Raw genomic sequence first — 23,985 nt, forward strand, 5'->3', positions numbered from 1 at the left:
CCTCTCTCTTCTCCCTCGTTCTACCTTTCCTTCCGCCCGCGCACCTGCCTCTCACCTCTTTACTCTCTCGTTCTCTTTGCTCCTTTGTGAATTATCATCACATCATGGTTTAATTCCATCTATCCCATGATGCACTGCACACCATTATGCCCATCTTCATTTCGCTTCTGTTTCACTTTCAACTTCGATGAATGATTTCATCAGTTTTTAACACACTAAAATGACCCGCAGAAGGTGCCATTCAAATAAATGTACACGTTATAAATTGTAGACCAATATTATCAAAATGATTCAATTCGATTATGAAACATACTTTTTTGATGCTGTTTTAGGTCATCAGTCAGTATGTGGTCAACAAGAATATACATGACACTTCAGAACATATGCATTTTGTAACAATGTCAATGCTGCCCATCCCTATCTCAGAATGCTAAATTCATCCAACAGCTATTTAAGTTGTTTACCTACAACCTGGCAAGTCCTACAAAGCTCACAACAACCCCTCTCTCACTCTCTCAGTCTTTCTGTTGGCTTCCAGCATGTTCTCTTTTACAGTTGACCCCATCACCTCAGATCTGCAGCAGAACCGTAGGCTGGATGTGCAGGTCATCATCGATTTTCAAGATTTAGAAAAGCATCTTTATCACTTTAATCTCTCTCTCTCTCTGGCTGTTTTCCAGTCTTTACACATCTCTTCAATTTTATCACTGCTCTCTGTGAAACTCATATATATGATTCTGCCTTGCTATCATGTGTCTGTGTTCAGATCCTATTATTATATCCTCTTATCATCTTACTTTACAGCGAAACTGTGACATTTCAGCACCAATAGCATTCCTTAACAAAAGTATAACTGTTTTTAAACAGATTTCCTGAACACTCCTCTATTTGCTATTGTTTAGGCAAACAGATAATGCCCCATTTTCAGTGGATTTAGATTAAACAGTTGTGGCCATAGGTTATGTTTAACTATTATTATTCACTATTTTTTCCAATTCTTTATTAAAGATGAATTAAAAATGATGTATGCCTGTTGCAATGGGGGATTTTGAGTATAAACTGAACATCATTCTGTGAGGACAATTTTAAGGGAAAGTTCAACCAAAATCAGTCATCATTTACTCACCCTTGAGTTCCAAATCTGTATATATTTCTTTGTTCTGATCAATATTTGGAAGAATGGTTGTAACCAAACAGTTCTATTCACCATTGACTACCATAGTAGAATAATTATCTTGTTTTTAAAAAAATCTACATTTTTTATTGCAAATTGAATTAGCCAATTATGATTTTACAGTGTTTTAAATGTATGGATCAAAAAATTAATTATACATTTAAATAAATAATTCATCACTACGTCATAAAGAATTTTCCAATATGTTCATGCTTATTAAAACACACAAAATATACCACAGGGATCTGTGTCAAGACACAGTTTCTATGATAAGGCAGTACTGTCATACTGTCTTAACAAACTCAAAAGTTTGCACATTCCTGTCACCTGTGAAATCTTAGTGCAGCTAAATATTTGACAAGGACTGTTTGATTTTGTTTGGCTTCCAGCAGACAAACATATGCTGTGCACACATCTGGTGACTAAAAGCGTTCTCTTATAACTTATATAAATCAAAAAAATATTGAACTCACATGGTCTCATCGTTGAGGAACTCCAGTTTGCCAGCCCCCTCCTCATAGTCTTCTCCAGCTTTGGCTGTGCCCTCTGTAGTGTGGTACGGCACTGCCACCTTCCCTCGTGCTCCTGAGGTTCTGTGGACTTTCACCTGCATGATGCCCACACTCTCACTCACTCGTGTGGAATTGCTCTCGAATGTGAAGATTCCAGCATGGTCGTCATCGTAAATGGTCACCGTAGCGCTGTGAGCGTTACCCAGGGCGGCTTTAGGAGGAACGTGGCTGGACCCTATGATACTGTTGCCTGAAGACACAGCGTTAGGGTCGAGGACTGATACCTCAGCACGGTGGACGACTCGAGGGTTGCTGAGGTGTACGTAGAAATGCTCATCTTCCTCAAATATGTCATCATCAATCACACCAACTGTCAGCTCCTTCACTGTCTCGCCCGGTTTAAAGACCAGAGTACCCTCGGCGAATTCATAGTCTGATCCCGCGTTAGCTGTTCCGTCTTCTGTGCGGTAGTCGACCTGGAGTTTGTGCAACAGGATGCAATGCATTATTTTTATATTGATGTAAGGTGAGTGTATACTTAAGTATGTTAAAACTTACCATCTGCAGTGGACATGTCATATGTTCTTGGGACACTATTATTTTATACTACTGATTGAATCATTTATTTTACTGTAATTTAATGCTTTGTTCAGTAAGTATTTTATTTAAGTATCAATTAGTCTCAGATGTGTGTCCTAGATTAGGTGCAAAATTTTTAAAAAATATTACAATACGCCCTTTTCACAATGACGTAACTTAACTTCCGCCTTTTCGCAAAGCAGTGTATCTTAACATCCGTCTTGAAACAAACAAGGAGAAGAAGAACTTCCAGAATGGAAGATGCGTGACGTCATGTGAAAAGGGCCTATTGTCCAAAAACATGAACAGTATGTAGGTGAATATGTATGTGGATTTTGGTCAATTTAAAGAGAAATGTTTGAGTTCATATAATGAAATCTTCAATAATATCGACAAATCTGGGTTTAGTTTGTTGGTCTCTTCTAAAACACCAATGAAAACATCTGTGGGATTTCTGGTCTTTCTCTCTGGAGAAAAATATTGAGACGCCGAGGACAACAACAAAATATTCCATCTCTTCTCCATTCACCCGCATTTCATTTCAACCCTGTGTGACTTTCTTTCTTCTGCAGAACACAAAAGAGGATATTTTGAAGAATTCTTCAAAGAAAGATAGTCATACAGGTTTGAAATGACAAGGTGAATACATGTTGACAGAATGTTTCTTTTTGGGTGAACTGTAGAATACGTTAATGTACTGTAGCTTTGGACTGCTTTCCTCTGGTCATCTCCATCAAAATGTACAAACTAAAATTAATAAATTTGAAATCTATGACAAACGCTGTCATTAAACCACTTGTCTCTTAAATGCCTTAATTATTGAAATTAGCGTTGATAGTATTTCCTTTCATTGGGACTTATTAGGTTTTCTGACCTGAGAAATTTCCCCACATCGGTGTAATTGCAGCACAATCACAGTGCAACTGGGTATAGACAGCAGAGATATAACTATTACCTTAACCGTGCACCCACTGTCTCCACCATGTCGAGTGACAGAAAGTTTTAAGGAGCCGCAGTTCTCGAAGCATTGGTAATGCGAGGGCTCAAACTCAAAATAGATGGTATGAGGGTCTTCTTCCTGGGCATTAGACTCGTGGCAGCTCACCACCTTCCTGGCCTGGTCTGCTGCGTGTTTCTTCAAGATGTTGCCTGCTCCGATCATCATGCGGGTTGCCTGGATGCGGTAAAAAGCTCGACTCTTCTGCTGCTGTACCAGCACTTGATAGTTAGCCATCTCAATCAGTTGCTCCATGTCCTTCTCCGGGTGTCTCTGTTTGAGCTCCTTCAGTGTACGAGCCATATCCCTTCTGGCCTCATCTTCTTCTCCTCCACCACCTCCTCCTTCCTCAACTCCGGCCAGCATGCCATCGAGAGCCTCTTTGTGAGAGTTGACGCCCTGCCCATCCATCTCCATGTCCATTTTGGTAAACATGCCGTCGCCCTCTGTTTCGATTATGATGCCACGATGTTTGTCAGCCCGGTAGCGCTTGTGTACGTATTTGTAAAAGAGCAGTCGGCGGTCAGCGATCCAGGCCTGAACCACACACAGCGGAAAGAAGAAGAAAGTGAGAACAGCCTCCCAGACTTCCACCACACCAGGAGAGAAGACCGACAGTATCAGGTACAGCCAGATGTAGGCGAACACACTCCAGGCCGCGGTCACAAAGAAAACCCTCAAGTGCTTGATTTTTCGCACCTCCCCGTCAGGAACCACGTAAACGCAGATGGCGATGATGATGAACATGTTGAAGGCGGCGCTGCCCACGATTGTGCTCGGCCCGAGGTTACCTGCCTCAAATTTGTGCCCGCAGACCTCAATCACAGACAAGAGGATCTCAGGAGCTGAAGACCCCAAAGCCATGAGGGTCAAGTTGGACACGGTCTCGTTCCAGATGCGCACGGTCGTTGTGGTGACTTCACCGTTGGGTTTTTTGATCGTTATCTCTTTCTCTTGAGAGGTGATGACCTCGATGGAGGACATGAAGCGGTCAGCAATGATAGACATGCCTAAGAACATGTAGATGAGAGCCACGAAGTAGACAATGGCACGTGCAACCTTGTCACCCACCGATGGGTTTTGGGGGTTCCACACCGGCAGGACGACACCTTCGGAGCAGCTGTCCTCCCCTGAGCAGTTTCCTGGTGTGCTCTCAGACACGTCAGGGCTGGCCTGAGAGACATGAGTGAGGCCCAAAAGGAAAATCAGGAGGATAGAGGAAAGGCAGGGGGTGAGGGAGAAAGGGATGGACGGCAGGTGCAAGTGAGGCATGGTGGCAGTGCAACGGTAACTGTGTCCACCAGTCGCGGAGTTGACAACCAATAAAACCTCTGAAACACACAAACACACAAAAAGAAAGCATTTAAATAGGTGTGAATGAGTATTTAAAACAAGTCTGTTAATCTAATTGTAACTCTCCCCCTCATTCTTGCAATAACCAAAGGCGATATTACTTTGTGCTCAGAGAAGAAAATTAAGGCATATTATGCATTGAAATTAAGAGCAGTTTCGAAGTGATATGACGAAAACCACATGAAGTGCAAATAGTTGAAGGGATTTGTACTAGAATAGCATTAGAAAGCTTTCAGATGTGTCATTGTAGATTCTACATGAATCCATGTAGATATTATAGAGCAATATTTGATTATTACTTATATTATAGAAATATTTGTACCTCTATTTGGAAGAGGGGTGGTTATAAAAACAAAGCTTTCACACATAAAGGTGGGAAGTACTTGACTACTTTTTCTCAAGAACGTTTGTCTACTGTAGTATCTGTACTTTTTGGAAAAAAATTAACTACATTATAAGACTACTTTCATTTACTCAAGTAATATATTTTAAAAGCAAAATACTTTATATACTTTATAAATTAATTAATTAAATAAAAGCAGCACCCAATGTGTGCAGTTATGGCTGTAATGTATAAAACAACAGAACTGCAGATAATGCACAAGATAGCAGTTGAATATAATATTTAGGATTGTATCATTTTACGTTTAAAAATGTAAAAAAAAGTTATAAACACTTAAAAAATCTGACTTAAAAAAGGATTTTAGCAACTTATCTACATCTTAACTGTTTAATTGTCAAAAATTTCCATTATCACTTGTGTCAACACAAATTCCCTTAAGTATTTTACTTTTTTTGTAATTTTTTTGCAACAAAATCACTAGAACATATGGTGTTAAAGAGGTCTGCATTTTTTTATAGTGAAGGAATTCACAACACTTTAAATATCTGAGAATTTTTGTCACTTCTAGTGGAATTTTTGGCCCACTTAAAGGGATAATTCACCCTTTGAAAATTCTGTTGTGAATTACCCTCAAGTTTTTCCAAACCCGTGTAGATTTCTTTGTTGGGTGGAACAAAAAGAAAGATCTAGCAACTGACATTTCTGGGACATCATTGACTACCATAGTAGAAATAATTATAGCTTTTTTTTGTTCTGTTGAACACAAAATAAATTATTTGAAGAATTTAGGAAAACAAACAACAATTTTAATGATAGTCAATTGTGTCCCAGAAATATCAGTCGCTAACATTCTTCCAAATATCTTTCTTTGTGTTCAACCAAACTAAGAAATGTATACAGGTTTGGAACAACTTGAGGGTAATTCATGACAGAATAATTTTTGGGTGAACTATCCCTTTAACTTCTAAACACATACAATAGAAACGCTACATATTTAACGTTACGCAATACCTCATAATGCTTTGAAGATCCCTTTAACGTAATTACCACTCATAAATGTAATCCAGTACTCACAAAGCCGCTATGATATCTCTTTAGTTGAATTTATAAGATGTGTGATCTGTTTCCAGGGCAAAAAAGATTAGATTTAAAACAAATAAAAGTTATTGGCTTGTTTTATCAAATAATCAACACTGATGTATGGAACTTGTTCACTTTCAATACAGTTCAAAGAACCTTGGGGATAATTATAAAAGTTGAAAAACATTTCTCTGCTTTGGTAAGTAGAAACATCCGACAAAACGTGATTTTGGCCACAAATTATTTGATCAGGGAACAGAAATGCACAGAGCACCGTGAAAGCCCTTTACATCACATTTCCTACCTTCTTATCCTCTTTCTTTGATCCCCTCTCACTCACTTTCTCTCCTCCAACGATCAAATCACACGTGCCTCCAGCATGGAATAGTCACAATCGCTATTCTCCTGTCTTGAAGAATCCCTATAGAGGGAAGTTTATATAAGAGCTGGAAGCACACATGCGTGACTGCTGCATTAGACCCCTTGACTAAATCACACATGGACACACATCAGCATTTCTGGGGCTACAGAGAATTCTGAGATTTCCTTTCACTACACGGATGTGTGATGATGCCAGGACTGTTTCTCCAAATCCCCTCTCCCAACATTCACACCCAACATTAGCTTACCTCTGTAAGCTTTTATGCGAGTTAGATCAAACCCCAAACAGTTCCTTTGAAAGCTTCGAGCGTGCACTATTTGCATCATTGGGAGTATGATGGAATCATTTCTATCTCAAATATATCTCACTTTGATAGCTACTCGCCTATGTGTATCTGATTTGATGACATTACTAGATTCATCAGCCCGCCCCTTTCTCACCTCACCTCACAGATCATGCACTTGGCATCAACCACGCTTCCCTACTATTGCCAAACACAACGCTAGGGCTATAAATAGAGCAAGGCTGTTCCCAGCACCATCTTTGTCAATGGTGCCCATGAACACAGGGCTCCACCGTTAGGATTCATGTTCCATAATACACAACAGAGCATTACATGGCAGTATGTGTACAGTTGCAGTCCTGCAGATATGCGATGGATGTATCAATCAGTCAGGAAGCTGATTGCATTAATTGGGTATATGCTAAGCAGCGACACCACAGCAGCACGGCCGGCAGCAGGGAACTAGGCAAACGGCAGGGCTGTGCACTGTAAAGCCCCCAGGTTTTGTGAGCGAGCCTGGCGATAGGGAACAAACAACCCAGTATGAGCTATTGTCGACTGTCTAGAGACTTCTTTCACACAAAAAATGCACATTTGCAGAGTGCAAGCGTGTAATATTGTTCGTATCTGATCCCTGGAGTACTACAATTGCGCTGGACAGTATGAACCAATGGAGAAGGCCCCGCCCACATATGCTAATGTTAATGTCGCTCTCTGTTCTATAATATTCATTTTATTTGGATTGTTGCCGTGCACCATAAAAATATGACATGCTTATTGTTGCTTATTGTACATTTCTGTACTTGGTAAATACTGTAGGCTTCAAAATGTTATTCAGAACCAGGTAAACACTGGAGCACGCAGCGCATAAGGAAGAAAAGATTCTTCTGCAAAGATTTTAGAGTAGAGTTTAAAAATCTTTCTTTGGCTTCACAGGAAAAAAGAAAATCTCACAAACACTGCTCCTTCAGACTCCTCCGCATAATAAGCCCCCCTCGCCGCACCACGAGTACTGCGGGGGTGTCCCTTACACCAGAGTTTGGTGCTGCAAGAGATAAACATAGAGCTGCTTTAAATGTGATTTTTATACTTTTTAATACTCTAACCAGAACACAGGCTTTGAAATCTGGAGGACTATAAGAACTGGTTATGACCTTCACACATTTAATTACAAAAGAGTTTTTTTACATTTCCGCAAAGCTTTAGATTCATTTTAGATCAGATCAAAAGTCAGAGACAGACAAAGTAAAATATCTGAAAAGATCAAATTAAGTCTAAGATTTCCAAATCATAGTTTTTGGCACAAAAGCATCTCATTAAATACACATAGAACCGTCTGGTTCTTCTCAAAGGCATCTGTCAGGACGATGTTTGGCGAGTGTGAGTGGCACAGTGTGATGAAAAATACAGTGTTTTGCTCTCTGGGCATGAACTGCTGTTGGGTGATCTATTGGGGATTCCAACAGTGACTGTAGCTGTGCCCATTAACCACAATTCCCATAAAAACAGACAGCACAGGTCTTAATGTGCTTTGCAAGTCCCCATTGACTTGCATTGGTTTTGTGTCAATGAGTACCGCTGTCGTTCGGTTACCAACATTTTTTTAAATATATTTTTTGTGCTCTGCAGAAGAAAGAAAGTCATGAGTAAATGATGACAGAATTGTTTCATTTTGGCTGAACTGGATGGGTGATTTTGGAATAAAATGGACTTACAATCTCTATTGAATATTCATGGGTCAGCTTTTGGATCTCTCTGCTACAGAGCTGATAACCTAAATCAGGTGTTAAATAAAAAAACATACAAAGAGGTGTAAAATGTGTCCCCAGGATTGTCAAAAACCACTGATTTATAAGTAGTTGCCACAAACAGCACAAAACTCCCTTAGCTATGTCTGACTACAGTTATGACCCTGCTAACATGAAGCGGTGCACATTTATACAATTTATGTAACCAACATAGCTCTTTTAAATACATATCAAGAGGCCTTATGCTAACTGTTAAATCCTTAATCACGCTCAAGGCTTTTAGTGGTGGTAAAATATAGATGCTCAAGTTCTTGAGTGTCCCTCAGCTCTGTGGGCGACTGGAATGTGAGGGAAACACAGAAAGCAAAGCAGGAGTCGATTCAGAAATAAACTGTTTATTGAGTTTTCGCAAACAAATTGGTCAAACTGGTTCGTTAAATCTGGCTGAATTATTTGAATGGCGAACTTTGTCAATACATGTATTTGAGTATTGTTCACTGTCTTCTGCAAAGATCTTCTAAATGATATTTTAACCGATTCTGATTCGTAACTCATTCAGTGTTGCAAAAACCATGGCTGTAATAGCTGTGACACGTGACATTTGAATAAAACATATCTTATAATATGCTACGCCGAGATGTGTGATGTCATGATGTCATAATGATAAAAACGTCAAAAAATTACACCTCAATCCATTTCTAAACTGACTAATACAAACCTTTCGCAAAAACGTATTCCTAGAAACCCACCACAAAGTGGTGTCAGAATGTAAGAATGAAATACAAGAGAGCAGATCCTAAAAAGAACATAAGAATCTCAAATCAGTGTGTGTGAGAGAGAGTCTAATTCAGAGTGGACTCTGTATGCAGGGTTGGTTATGACAGACCAGGGGAGTTTGAGACCCCCACAAGCTAGTTCCCAGTCAAGCCATGTCAAAACTTCAGCGCTGAGTGGGTTCTGAGAACCATTCCCTCTGTGTATGCCAGAAATCTGCATATCTAAGCCGAAAAGGCTCTCAAGGCAGGCTTTCCTTTTCATTTATTTTTGCCTGCTTTCGCCTGCCTCTACCCTCCAATTTTCTTATTCTGCTGCTCCAAATTTGCAAGCCTCATTTAATAAGATGACACTTGTACTAATAATTTCTACATCACCAACATTGAGCGTGGGTGATCTCACAATAACTGTCAAAAACATATGTCACACAAAAGCATACATGTAGTTATATATGACTATACACATGCATACATGTATACATACAGGTGCATCTCAATGAATTGGATTATCGTGAAGAAGGTCTTCGGAAAACACAGTGGACCACAGTCCTCTTTTCAGAAGAAAGTAAATTTTGCAGTTAGTTTGGAAATCAAGATCCCAGAGTCTGGAGGAAGGCACAGAATCCATGTTGCTTGAAGTCCAGTGATGATTTGTGCTGCCATGTCATCTACTGGTGTTGGTCTACTGTGTTTTGTGAAGTCCACAGTCAACACACCCATCTACCAGGAAATTTTAGAGCACTTCATGCTTCCTTCTGCTGACAAGCTTTATGGAGATGCTGACTTCATTTTCCAGCAGGACTTGGCACCTGCCAACAGTGGCAAAGCTACCAAAACCTGGTTCAATGACAATTGTGTTACTGTGCTTGATTGGTCAGCAAACCCGCCTGACCTGAACCCCACAGAGAATCTATGGGGTATTGTCAAGAAGGAGATGAGGGACACCAGACCCATTTTGCAATTAAATAGTTTTACAGACAACTGAGAAATGACACCATGAAAACAAACAAAGATGAGAAAAGTTCACTGAAAAAAAGAGCACTAAACTAAACCATGGTCCCAAGTTATTTTATCTAAAGGAAAATATTCATCTTATATATATATACACAGTATATATATTTTTTTATTTACTATGAAATATATTTCTTAGCATACAGTGATTATAAGCAAATGTTTTTAGACAAAACCCTTTCAGTTAATATTTCTCCCTGTGTCCTCCACCTTTTTCTACTCCACAAGAGTCAATATTTACCAGACATCCCTCCATCTTAATTTAGCTTCCTTCCAGGAATCTCCCTTCCCGTAAATCCATTTCATCTGAAAGAATCTCAGTGTAACATTAACGTTGGCTTATTTTTAACACTGCATCTGGCCAGTCAGTGTAGGAAAGGACAGCTTTGTGCATTATGGGCCCTCATTCAAATGTCATGAAATCACTAACCAAAAAAAAACATTTTTGACACAAGAATTAGGGGAAATACAGGCCGCACAATTTTTTTCTTCCCAACTCAACCCCCTTTCAAAATGGCAAGTTCAAGATTGCCTGTCTGTGCAAATAACAATGATGATCAATTAGGGGCAATGGCGGCAGGCGGTCATGTTGCTTTTCAGAGAGGTGCGATGGAGTGCCACACACACACAACCAGCAGGGAGAATCTGTGCCTCACTAGCGTACGAGACCCAATTAGAAGACAAACTGAGAAAAGCAGCAGGTCAGCTCAATGTTTAACAACACGACCACCGCTTGTTCTTCATCATTACCGCCCATGACTCTCTGTTCAGTCCTGCGAAAGCCTTTCATTTCCAAGCTCTCCTCCTTTATCGGTTCCCTTTTATTTGTGTCGCAGGCCCTTTCACGCTCTCTTGACAAGGTATGTCATAATTGCCTGGAAATTAAGGCCGTCCTTACTCAGGATATTTTAATGTCACTGGAGTCATATTTCATCATTAGGCGAGCGTACATTTGACTGGCTGGGGGGAAATGGCGGATCCTATATTCCCATACCATCAGCTTGAATGAATGCAGAAAGTAACAGCACAGACCAACAGCACGATTTTAACACTTTCTGTGGACGTACTTAGCGGTCGAAGCCAGTAATGTCGATTTATTATGTAACATCAGTGACATCAATGAAGCTAGTTCCTCTTGGGGTTTCTGACAGGATGTTTTATTCTCTTTATAGTATTCATGAGTACCCTAAAGAGTGTATATTGTAAGATTGCCTTACTATAGACCAGCAAATAACGCCGCAAAGCTGGTCGAGAAGTACATCCTGCTCCACTACACAAACACTTGAACAAAATACAACCTACAGAAAATGTTCAATCGATTTGAAATGTAAAACAATTATCTTTAAGATTTAATTGTGAAAGATTTAAAATAATAATATTTAATAATAAATAAATAAAGGTAGAACTTCCGGCGACAGCGACTGTTCAGATGTGAACAGATATGTGCAAGTTTTTTCCACGATAATCATCTAGTGCAAATCTGATATTGTGACAGCCTTATATCAGATCAATCAAATGTAATTTTGGTCAAACTTCAATGCTAAATTTATGATTCATCCCTGATCCAACAAAACCCAACTCGCATTTGGTGTTTTTCTTTTCTTAGGGAAGTGTGAACAAGTCTTTATATGAACACTGTTCGATATCCGTTATATGAAATAAGGCATGGAAAACACACTGAATAAGCGAAATATGTAGTCCTACAGTTAAGACTGTCCCTAGTTTTAAAGCATCATTACACACCAAGATGTTAGATGTCTGAGTCATTTGCTCCGTCTGACAACTGATCCAAAAACAACCTTCTTTCATTCTATGAACATCTCACTAATCAGAATGTGTTGTTTTTTATCTGGGGTGCAGACTGAGATGAGAGAATGAAAGATGTCGGATAAAGAAAGGACTGTAAGAGAGGGAAAATGAGAAACAATGTAGAATGCGAAAGAAGGAAAAGGAGAACGATAGAGGAGGAGGGAGAGAGAAAGATAGAGAAGAGGGGGAAAAGTGAGAAAGAAGGATAGATCTCAGAGAAATTTTTGGCTTTGAAGCTTCATAGACTGGAGGCAGAGATTTTTCGCTGGGGAGGGTGGAGGACTAGTCACTGAACTTGGAGTTCTAATGAAGAAATTACTTACTTATCCAAACACGCAAACTGTACAGATGACTGTAATTACGAAAAGAACCTGACTGAAAAGACGAAAAAGTGCACATTTACTCACAGAAACACACACAACATTTACATAATCAAGTAAAACTCACAGTCCCACCGTTCCTCAGATATTGTGATGTCTAATTTCATAGTCTACCCAATCGGATCTCATCAATGCCTCTGCTCCGGGCGCCCATGTTTCCTTTTTCTTGACACAGTCTAGTAGTTGTCTGCCATCTCACCTTATTGTAAGGCACCACACGCATTGAATCTGCCATTTAAATGGGTCAGCCTCCTCCCCTGTGTGTAACGCAAAGCATGAAGCTTCTTCCACCCCCAGATTCCTGCACATCCACAACTGTCATGTTGCACTCTCTCAATATGTCGTCCGGATGTTGCCTTTACGCATCAATATTCATGACACACGCACCATTGTATTACCGTATTGCCCAATCTTCCCTCTGCAATCTATAACAATGGACACTCTATCAAATGTCAAATGTGTATGTACGGATCTTTTGTGCTGTGGGTAAATACAGACAATATGGTAGTTCAAGTAGCCTTTTGGGCTCTATGAAGCTTTCGCTGTGGCTTTGACAGGAGGGAAGTCGACCGGCCTGAAACTAGCAGGGAATCACTCGGTGTTTTAAATACATAATAAGCAGGACTGCAGCAGAGCGAGCAGGAATTTTGAAGGGTTTGTGAAATTGAGTGGCGAAGAACTATTTGGGCCATTTCACTGAATGATGTTTTGAGATACTACCTCCACTAAATTTTGGAACAGAGCACAATACTAAACTTTGCAAAATGGATTAACGCTATGTCGGGCTAGATGAGGTTTCTAATGGCCTTTAATGATGTGTCCGCCTCTTTCTATTCAATACCAGATCCATAACTGAAAGCAATGACTGGTTGATATTTTCTTCTTCATATTGTATTGATGTCATGTACTTTTTTTGCTATTGACAACCCATTGACAAATCAATCTCCTCTTCGAGCTGGTTTTATGTGACTGGTGTGCTTCCTCAGAGCTGGATAAAATTTTCTTTTTGGCGCGAACAATTACATTCTCGTTAAATCCAATTTCCTGCTCCTGTCATTTTTAATATGGCAACCACAGGCACACTGGAAAGGTCACCTTCTGTAGACCCTCAACAGGCAGCGTATGGCATTTCCCAGCCAAAAATAACACCTGTTTCTTTATTCTAACAGTCTTAGCCTCGATCCACATAGTGACATTAGCCCCTGGCACCCTTGCTGCTTGCCTCACAATTTGACAGTGAAGTCAGATTGTACACCCATAAGCCCCCACAAGGCGACCCCTTCTCCATTTACAATCAATCATTCACACGCACACACACACACGCACAAACATTGCTGTCAAGCTTTCCCGTAATAACTGTTGATATTCACACTGTCTTCTGGATATGCTTCACTTTCTTAACAGTCAAACCGTGTATTTCCACAGAAACAGAGCCAGCGTGATGTCATTCACACAGAGCTGTACTCAAACCATCCTGATTGGCTCTATTCACAGATATGTAGTTTTATTGTAGTCGGTTTGATCATGTTTTTCGGTAATATGGCATTTGGGGCATGTTTATAAAAAGCACAGCTACTGACCAATCAGCATTCGTGACTGAATCTGTTTATTCGAATATTTACACCAACCAACAGCGTGTGAGAAATCCTTTCTCAATGAAAGACAAAGTCCGTTAGTGTGCTCTGAAGCATGCTGTCTAAGGCGGTCATCAGGGGCTGTGAGAAACCCATTGATGATGCCCAGTCATGTGTGAAAATATTCCCATCATTGTAGCACCAATTTACACTGAGAGAGCAAACGTAAGACGCAAAAACTGACAAGACGTTCTGCAATCCTAATTTACTTTCGGTCTGTGCAAGAGACAATGGAGACCCATATCCCATCTGGTAACCTCGAGCATGTCACCACTGGGATAGGAAAAGAGCAGAGAATGAAAATGAAGTGATAGAAAACAATATCACAGCGGTTCCATTTGCATGTCCGACAAAATACAGATTAAACTTTTTAATCTGAAAGTAGGAATCAATAACCCACGGTTCTACAATTCCCGCAGGTTTTATAGCCCAATCCAGAAACCACAGCTATACAGCCACCTCTTTGACTGATGGATCTCATAGGAGATACTGAGCTGTCATTCAAACTGATCTTTCATCAGACTGTTTCAACAGTTATAGGGAACTCAACAAAGTGTTGAGACTGAAACGAAAACAAGCTGAGACAAGGAACCTAGACAAAACCTAGACAAATCGACAAAATGTCAGTATGTCCTTTGAGTCAAAACTTGGATGTTTATTGTTTTCGGACTTGACAAACCCAAACGAGTCCCCATTGTTTGTAGAATGTAAATGTTAATTCAGCACCCTGGACAGCAACCAGATCTTCCAATGTAACACGTAGCTACATATAGACTGTTTCATCTGACTAACAATTTGTTTAATTTTATTGTATAATAATTTTATTAAATAAACAATTTGTTGAATGGGTAGTTTAACTTTGTCACATTTAAGTTTAGCCAAGTAACGGTTCTTCTACTGGTAACCCAAAATAATACTAGCTAGATATACTTTTAACATGCTAGCTTATGTTATTTACTTGTTATTTATTTTGCATGATATCAGAAATAATCTAGAGGGCTACAAATGCGTGCAAGCTCAATAACGGTTGTTTATGTTGTTGCTTTGAAACCATCCATATGCTCTGCTTTTCCGGCTATTGTCTTATTTAATATTGTATAATATGCTTGGTCATCATGCCTATTATATAACAGCCATAAAATAAACCTTTCCTACATTGTACACTCATGAATGCCCATGCAGGAGAATGCAAAGCACAGATTTTTTGGGGATATTTTAGACTGCTGGTATGATAAAATTATTGGCCTGGTGTATAGCCACTATGAACAGCAGGCCGGAAAGGTAATTTTAAAAAGCTTCAAAAGCTAAATAATAAAGGGGCAGATAAAACAGATGTAAAAGGTTTCAGCGCACCCTGGAGAAGCAAAAGGCGAGTTGTGTTTTTGATTGTGTTAATAAAAAACTGTAAATTGGTTGTTTGACAAATGGCACACAATAACTTGTCCACATTACCGGAGAGCTTTCTCGAATATTTGTTTTGGGTATCTCCCAAACTTCCGATGAGTCAGACTGCATTTGATTATTGTAGTTATTTAATTACACGGTTTTGGCGTTCATTGCAGCATGTGCAAACACGAGGTCACAAAACTAAGCATTAAATAAGTTAAGGAAAAAATGTGTGGAGAGAGGAAAAAAGCTCTAAGCAAAACAGTGTGAAGATATGAAATGTAAATTAAAGTTTTTAAATGAAGGCTGGCAACATGAAAACAAAGTGGCAATCAAAGGCATGTTACATTTACATTTATTCATTTATCAGACGCTTTTATCCAAAGCGACTTACAGATGGGGTAAACAATGGAAGCAAATGGGACAGCATAAGGACAACAAAAAGCATAAGTGCACCTGAGTATACAGAGCTAAGTTAGAAGTATATATTTTTTTTTGAAGAGTAGAAAAGAAATAGAAGTCAGATCTGATCGGTCAGGTGTTGACGCAAAAGATGCGTTTTCAGACGATTCTTAAAGATTGCAACTTAATCTGCAGATTTTGTAGCAGCGGGCAGATCATTCCACATAAGTGGAACCGATCTAGAGAATCGTTCCGCACAAGCTGAATTATCTCACTGCATTAACGCATGTACAAACAGCCCTGAGGTCATAATACTTTATACTTGGCTGGTCATATTAGCCAATCAATATACAAACAGATCCCTTGTCAGTCTTCAGTACATTTTCTTAGTAGAATCCAATATTCAATACAGCAGCTGCCTGAAACCTTGAAATGTAGTTCTCTTTAGTACAGCCAAAAAACATCCCTGACCTGTAGTGTCCCTGTATAAACTCTGTTGTTTTCTCTAAAACAGGTAACAATGTTTGGGGGATTTTTTTTCTGTCATCTCAGTGTCTCGCTTCTTATGGTGACCAACATCACTTTTGGCTTCTTTGTTCTTTACTATAAGGCACAAGATTTACATAATCTCCACAATATAGCACACATTATGCAATGGCTGCAAAAACTGGACTAAAGGTACCAAATCTCTCATTTAGATTTTGGTGGTCTTTAATAAGGGGACGAAAAAGGTCATAGAGACATAACACAAACTCAATCAACATATAATTCCAAGAATAAAATATTGAGCATTGAGGAACATACGTCAAACAAAAATGTCTCATATTGAGGCAACAAAACACCCATTTGAATATAAAACAGGGCTTCATTACTTCAAATGCGGAGAGTCTGGGCAAGATATTTTAACGGTTCGCTTGGCTCGATTTAACAGCGCTTTGTAAGGGCAGGCAAGCTGTGAACTAACTAGAGGGGTGAAATACGAAGACTCCAGTGCTTTGGATTCTCACTGTGGAGGGTGAGACTAAAGGGATCACAGACAGGCCGACAAGCAAACAGAAACAAACAACCAAACCCAACCTTCCTTTGCTCATAAATGCACACACAGAACCAGATTTAAACATCCAATTTTCTTTTCAAAGACATCCTGTGCAACATACAGGGTGCTTTAGACAGAACTGACAGTCTTTAAAATACGACAGAATTTTTTAACATTTAGAACCAATTCTGCACAATGCAAGGCAAAATCTTGGCCTTCATGATTTCCGTCTTTAGGAGGTTTTGAAACAAGAGGCTGTACAGATGTTCTGGCATTGCAGATAATGAAAGGAGCAGAATCAGTGAAAACAAACCACTTTCTGAATTCTGCCTTCAGCAAGAGTGGGATTATTTTCAGATCGCCAGAAACATTAAGATTAGCTCAAATTGTGAGTTATGGTTTTGGGTATTAGAGGAAAAGAAACAATAACAGTGGATACAGGGCATCACATAAGGATTTACATCTAGCAAACAAGAGCTCATTTAGATCAGCCTTAAAATTTTGGTAACAAAATAAAGTCATGCGTAAAACATCGTATACTGTATGTGGCACTAATGTATACTGTGAATACTTCTCATAAGATATAGTCTTTTAATCATATATTCTTTGTCATTCATACAGTATATACCTACCGTGCACAGAAAAATAAATCAAAATAGTTATTCACTATTTTAAATCAATCTATATTGGGATTGATAATAGGGCCTAATTGAGTTCCCCGCTGAAGGCATGGCATTTTGAGTGACATATAAGCAATGCAGGTCACAGATGCATCTTGCCCTCGGTTCGTCAAAATGGCCATCTGTCATATTTGGTCACAATTTACATTAAATCATCAAAGTAATAACAGCAAGCTTCTTTTAAACGGGTTTCTATTGCATTATAAGTAATCTGAACAAGAAAAATACACAATAAAGAATAGAACATGAATTTACATTCACTTGAATGTGCATCATTTATGATCTCAAGTCAAGGTTTCAGAAAAGTGAGGGTTTCCCTACATATCACAGCATTGCTGGTGTATCAAATTCTATGTTTAACTGAAACAGGTGGGCTGCCTCTGTAGTGAGAGTCGGAGAGCGTTTCCATGAGAACTGTGCCTGCTAAGTGTTCATAGTCAATATGATAACTATGTGGTGATTATGGGGCCAGTAAAAAAACATATAGCATAAGTTCATGGATGGCTTGCTTTAAGAGGAACTAAGTAGCTTCGTTTGAACAAAAATGATTCAACTGAATTCTTCTAGTAAAAATATTTGATCAGTCTTACCTGCTCCGGTTAAAAGAGGTTCATATTGGGTTGCTCTGGTATAGGCAGATGTTTGAAGAACAACTTTGTTCCTGGAGAAAGAATGCATCGTAAGTATAGCATGTCTATTTCGCGTTTATTTAATGTATCTTATATAAATACATCAAAATAGTACATATTTTGCATATGTGAACGAGGAAGATGTGAGCAGCGGACTAAGGCTTGGTCTACTTGTCGTTTAATCATATAATTCCAACATCAAATAAGCTTAAAAATAGAAAAAACGTGAAAACTGCAGTCTTGCATTGCTTTCGTCTTAATTTAACAGTCTGTTTGGAAAAATCAATAGGCTAGCATTGCATTACTTGTATGGTGCTGTGATGTAATGAATATTTCGTTGTACTTACACAGACGGAGTCTGAATTCTTGTGGACGGATGCACGCGCTCGTGTCTCGCTCTTCTGTATTTCTATTTACCGCGTTGGAATTCACAGTGAATCTGCCCGGTGCGCGTCCGGTGCGCGCCGCGGAGTAGCGGTGATGCGCACGAGCTGTAGAGCGATGCTTTTGATTTGACAGTTCAAACAATACAAACACAAGTGACACAAACACACACGATCCAGTCGAGCTGTAGAATTAAGATTTTTTTATAAGAATCTCGCTCACGGGAAGAACAAAAGGAAGTGAGGAGTGGTACATTCGTCTTACATTTAACATAAAATGTTTGCCTCAGTGGTAAAATCTGAAGAATGCAACATTGATGTTAAATAGGAACGGGTTTAAAAAAAGTGATTGATGAAAGATCTTCTAGATATGAAAGGTCTTCTAGATGTTCGGAAACACCAGCTGCTGCCCATGCGTCCCAAACACTGGATCACAAATGTAAAATGTCCAATTCTATAGCAATTGCATTCTAGAAATAAACCCCTCAAAATAGACTTTCCGTGAGTAAGTGGTGAACATAATTTCTACGAAGAAAAAGAAAAGGCATCAGAAGAATGTTAGTGCCACGCACGGACGTGATGAGCAGGTGGAGTCAATGAGAAGATGATATTCGCTCACATCAGCTTCACACACAAGCCACGAGGATGGGGGAGACGGGCGGAGTGGGATGGAGAACAGCGCACAGCCTCTTTTCTCTGGATTTCAGTTAGATTTTGAAGAAAGCCAAACATTTTAGCAGCCTGGACTGCGAAAGCAAGGAGGGGACATTTTCTAATTCAGCGCGTGGATTTCACGAGTCTCCCTGTCAGACAGAAGATATAGCGCGCCAGGACCTGATATCCGTCAGGACATCATCAAATTGGCACCGAGTTGTCACAGACATATTAGAAATGCAAATTCTATGTTAGAATTTGTAAACATGTCTATATCAAATAACCCTGTTAAACAACAATAGAAACACAAAATAAAATAAAAAACATTACAAAATTCATTTTTGTAGTGCGTTTTGGACACTATTCCAACAACCCACCGATTAAATTTACATTTACATTTAGACATTTAGCAGACGCATTTATCCAAATACAAAGAGTTTAGGAGCAATAAGCGATAGTTCATACAGGAGCCATAAGGTGCCAATACAAAGTTACTGGTTTCAACAAAAGCTAGACCACTACCTGTTGAGAGAAAGGGTTAGTGTATTTTTTTTTCATTTGTTTGTCAAGTATTCACAGAAGAGAGGGGTTTTAAGTAGTTTTTTAAATGTTGTGAGAGATGTGGTTGAACGGACAGAGATGTTTGAATCCATCACACAACAGACACACTTATAGTTTCCATCAAATCCAAAACAATGCCCACTATAGGCTTACATTTTTTATTGTGTTTTGGGCAGGGTTCTATTTTTTAGAAGAGATGAACTTAAATTAGAATAAGGGAAAAGTTAACATACAGTATATTCTTGACACATCTTGAATGGCATTCTTTTCTGTACTGTTCGTTTGGTAGATAAGTAAGGAATAATTGATGATTGGCCATTCAATTCCTAGAAAGTAATGCACACCCCGATGTGGCGATGCGGCAACGACGCGCAGCGGAGTATAAATTAAAGAAAAAGTTACTCTTCTATGGAAATAACCTGTGTTAGTCTAGATGTTAGGCTGCAGTATAATATTCAGTTCAACTTGGCGCAGTGATATCGAATTGTAATTCGGTCGACTGATCTTGAACTACTTCATAGGTGTGCGTTTTACTGAAAAATAATGCACACCCACAGAACGTTCGTCAGCCAATCAGAATGAAGCATTCCACAGCCCCATGGTATAACAAATCATAAAACCACTTGATTGGTTACCAAAAGCCAAAAAATGGTTTACTTCACAACAAAATGCTACAATTTCGATTAGTCTCTTATACTTTAGGAGACACCCCATTAATGATGTGTTTTTAAAAAAGCCCACAATATATCAAAACGGATGCTTTATGTCGCCAATAAACACCTATTTAGTGCTATAATGCATCCCCAGTTACAATGTTAGTAAAATAAGGCCGCATTAAGCAGTATTTTTCTACAAACCCTACATCGACCTGCTAATGTCTTTTTGAATGGTTCTAAAACCTAAACACATCCAACATGATTTTATGAGCACATTTGTGGTTGTATTGTGTGCTGAACAATGTGACGGCATAGGCTCCATTAGATGATATACGGTGGTATAAATTAACAACAACTGACAGAATTCACTTTCCTTTGACATGCTAACATGTTTATTCTATCTTAATTATTACTGCCATTAACAAAATGAATATTAAAATAATGAGATATGAAACCTTTACAGACACAGAAGGTCCTATTAACCTATATATTTATGTGTGCTGCAGACATGAGTCATAAGCAAGAAATAGCCAACAATATGTATCTCAACACTGCACGGAGGTTTACTGCCATCTGCTGTTCAAACTGAAAAACTGCACAGCACGTGATGACAATTTTTTTATTTAAATAAAACCACAATATGACTGTAGTACATTTTAGCTAAAACATGTATTTGCATTAGAGTCTAAAACAAATATGCTTTGCAAAATATTTAGATAAATAACAAAGCAAGTCAGGTAAATGCCATCTAATCTATTCAGAACAAAAACAAGAATTTTAGTTGTTATTAAACAATGCGGCCTTGGGCTTCGGAGAAAATCATTTTAAAATCGAATTTAACTCAATTTAATTGAACTCGAATTTAAGTTCAACGACACGTTTCCCGTGTAAATTCGCTTCCGCGAGACTGAGGCCCAGTTGAAGTAAACAAGTCACGGGACAGCTCGCGAAACCGTACCGCAACAGTGACGTTACATCACAGAGCGCTCAAAACACCCTAGCAGCGGGCTGCGATTGGCTGTCAGACTAAGCTGAACGCCACTCGATTGGCTGAGAAGTGAAGCGCTACTGTAAACGGCGATGGACAACAACAATATCTGAGCCGAAATGAGATCATACACTGTAGCGATAACAACAACCGGACGGCACATTTAGACACGTTATAACTCGCGGCGAGAAGACAATCACTCCGTCTAAATGTCACGGGAAACGGGATATATTTTTCGTAACATTTGGTCATTGATGTTTATAGATGTGCGTGACTCAACCTTGGAGAAAAGAAACTTGTATGAACAAGCAGTTGAAGCTTTTGTTGTTTGGGTGTGTCGCATGTCATGAGGCGATCAATATTTGTTGAGAACTGGAAAAGCTACTTTTAATTGAACCGGGGATAAGACGAAATAGCAAATAGCTAGTTTTGGAGAGACGAGCACATTTCAATCCATTGTCCTGGAATTCGTCCAGATCCACAGGTATGTATTCGTAAAAACTAGTGGAGTGGTCGTGCTTTACTCTAATCTTGATATTATACGTGATTTAGTTTGGATAATCTTAACTTTCTTGGTTGTGCATTATTAAATACAAAAATAATTAGATTACATTCATTTTATGCACACTTAATGGCTTTGACTGTTTACATGTCCAATATAACCTTAGATGTCTCCCAATTTTTCCTAGCTCTCACAATGGATGACACAGTGCATCGCCAACAAGATGATTCCAGCGATTCAAATGAATCAAATTCGGGAAAGACAATCAAAAACTCTCGACAACATCAGGATCAGAGCTTGCCAAACAGTGGTCCACAAGGTAAGCGGCTTAGTCACGAAACCTCACCAATCAACCAGGAAATAACTGAAGATGACAAAGATTGACCTACATGGTGTTTTCGTTCCTCATTTGTCCCTTGTGCTTTGTACAGGGCGTGTGCGGCTTTATTCTGAGTCTCAGGTGTACACGGTCAGCCGGTGGCAGGATGCAGAGCCGCAGGATGGAGCATCAGCAGAGGAGAATGGAGGAGCTGGAGATGGTACCCCATTCAGAGGTCGTTCTCAATCCGCACCTGCTGCCCTGTGGAAAGCTAAGAAGTACGGACGGCAACTGAGAAGAATGAGCGATGAGTTCGACACATGGCTCGACAAAGGGGTGAGTGAGCTATATTGTACATTATATAAAAAACAAAAGCACCGTGTACGTTTTTATGTAGGTGGGATAAAGTGTCAGTGGCTTGTGACTCTAAATAGGCAAGATGTATAGCTAACATGGGCTTATTTTAAGTTTGAGGTTGAATGATTTTCTAAGATGCTACGTTGTTTCTAGGAGGTCAGAAGAGTGAGCAGCAACGGCAGAGGAGCTCAGAAACAGACTTACCGAGGATGGTTTTCATTCCTCTGGAGCCCCAAAGAGGAGGAGAGCAGAGAATGACCAAGTCTTCTACCATGCTTTAATACCTTTACCCAACAGAATGACAGTTATGAGAGAGCTGCGCTTCAAAGTGAAGTAACCCTGCTAGGTGAAGGCTGGTCTGATCACCACCATGGCCTTTTTGTAATCCATGTGTAAAATAGTTGAAAAAAATAAGTGCTGTCACTTTTTACCACTGCAATAACGTATCTTTGATAATAAGAATTGCCAGTGTTTCTTAAATTTGACAATCTTAAAAGAGACAATCTCTCTTCAAATCAATTCATTGGACAATCTTTCTATACTGATTTTAAATGAAACCTCTATTTAAAAGCTATTTATTGAAATGTATTATTTAAATTAATATTTGGCAAAGAAATGTGTTCTATGATGTATTTTATAAATTGTATAGATATATAGATGTTAAGAGCATTTTTGTTTTACTAAATGCTAGAACGGTTGCTTGCAAAATGTAAATATATTTCAAGAACTGTGACACTGGATAAAGTTGTGAAAGTACAGGTTAGTGATGGTAACAACAATACGGGTATCGTTTTTCTTTTGTTAATTTATTAATAAATGCTACATCTCAGGTTTATTTCTTTTTGGATGCCAAACCATTTTGGTGAACAGCCAGTAACAATGCATAGAATCAATTCTGACTTAAGTTTTCATGCTACGGAGAAACGGAAATCAATTCAATTTCAAAGTTTTGTAATGCCATTTTCATGTACATATTTCTTGTTGCATTTACATTTCTTCAAACTAAAACTGCAGGCTGTGCAGTCTATCTGAATGGCCTTGTGTGTAAATACATTCAGACATGTGGGTAAAGCAATGGAGCGAGTTGGACAAAACAAATGCTGTTTTCATAAGCCTTATACTTGATGTTTCCATTCCTTTTTTTAAGCTCCTTGTACAAATGAATTATTAACAGTTTACACCACTACTGAGCCATCTGAACAGTTTTTAAACTGATCAATTTTGTATCTTTTTCTATCATTTCTGGTCAAATAAACGATTTTCTGTCTGAAGCTAGTGAACTATTGTTTAAACACTCACCATTTGCAAGCATTTATTAATGGTCATCTTTATTCAAATGCTGAATATATACATTTTTCTGAATACATCATATAT

At 39.0% G+C, this 23,985-nt stretch overlaps 2 protein-coding genes across 3 annotated transcripts in view; one reads left to right on the forward strand and one right to left on the reverse strand.

Annotated features, from left to right (window-relative positions):
* slc8a4a (solute carrier family 8 member 4a) overlaps positions 1–19,130 on the reverse strand; it is a 46,042-nt gene extending 26,912 nt beyond the window's left edge. Inside the window, exons 1-5 of one of the 2 annotated variants that reach the window (XM_056731516.1) lie at positions 18,840–19,130; positions 18,539–18,759; positions 18,153–18,223; positions 3,221–4,593; positions 1,648–2,162 (exon numbers count right to left, since the gene is read on the reverse strand). In XM_056731516.1, coding sequence (XP_056587494.1) covers positions 1,648–2,162; positions 3,221–4,534 — 1,829 coding nt within the window. In that variant the 5' untranslated portion in view covers positions 4,535–4,593; positions 18,153–18,223; positions 18,539–18,759; positions 18,840–19,130. Of the gene's footprint in view, positions 1–1,647; positions 2,163–3,220; positions 4,594–18,152; positions 18,224–18,538 lie in introns of both variants that reach the window. The other variant, XM_056731517.1, reaches the window with a different exon arrangement.
* Positions 19,131–21,493: 2,363 nt separating this feature from the next.
* Positions 21,494–23,882, forward strand: bada (BCL2 associated agonist of cell death a). Its single transcript, XM_056731357.1, has 4 exons — positions 21,494–21,917; positions 22,123–22,254; positions 22,367–22,590; positions 22,765–23,882. The coding sequence occupies exons 2-4, from the start codon at positions 22,131–22,133 to the stop codon at positions 22,867–22,869; spliced, it is 453 nt and encodes a 150-aa protein (XP_056587335.1). The 5' UTR covers positions 21,494–21,917; positions 22,123–22,130; the 3' UTR covers positions 22,870–23,882.
* Positions 23,883–23,985: the final 103 nt, after the last annotated feature.

Source organism: Triplophysa dalaica, chromosome 19 (assembly GCF_015846415.1).
Source record: "Triplophysa dalaica isolate WHDGS20190420 chromosome 19, ASM1584641v1, whole genome shotgun sequence".
Taxonomy (NCBI): Eukaryota; Metazoa; Chordata; class Actinopteri; order Cypriniformes; family Nemacheilidae; genus Triplophysa; species Triplophysa dalaica.

Excerpts from the sequence above, each read along its gene's own strand:
- bada (XM_056731357.1), top strand. The coding sequence starts at position 22,131 with ATGGATGACACAGTGCATCGCCAACAAGATGATTCCAGCGATTCAAAT. Across the intron at positions 22,255-22,366 it reads GCCAAACAGTGGTCCACAAG|GGCGTGTGCGGCTTTATTCT; the intron begins GTAAGCGGCTTA and ends TGCTTTGTACAG. Across the intron at positions 22,591-22,764 it reads ACACATGGCTCGACAAAGGG|GAGGTCAGAAGAGTGAGCAG; the intron begins GTGAGTGAGCTA and ends CGTTGTTTCTAG.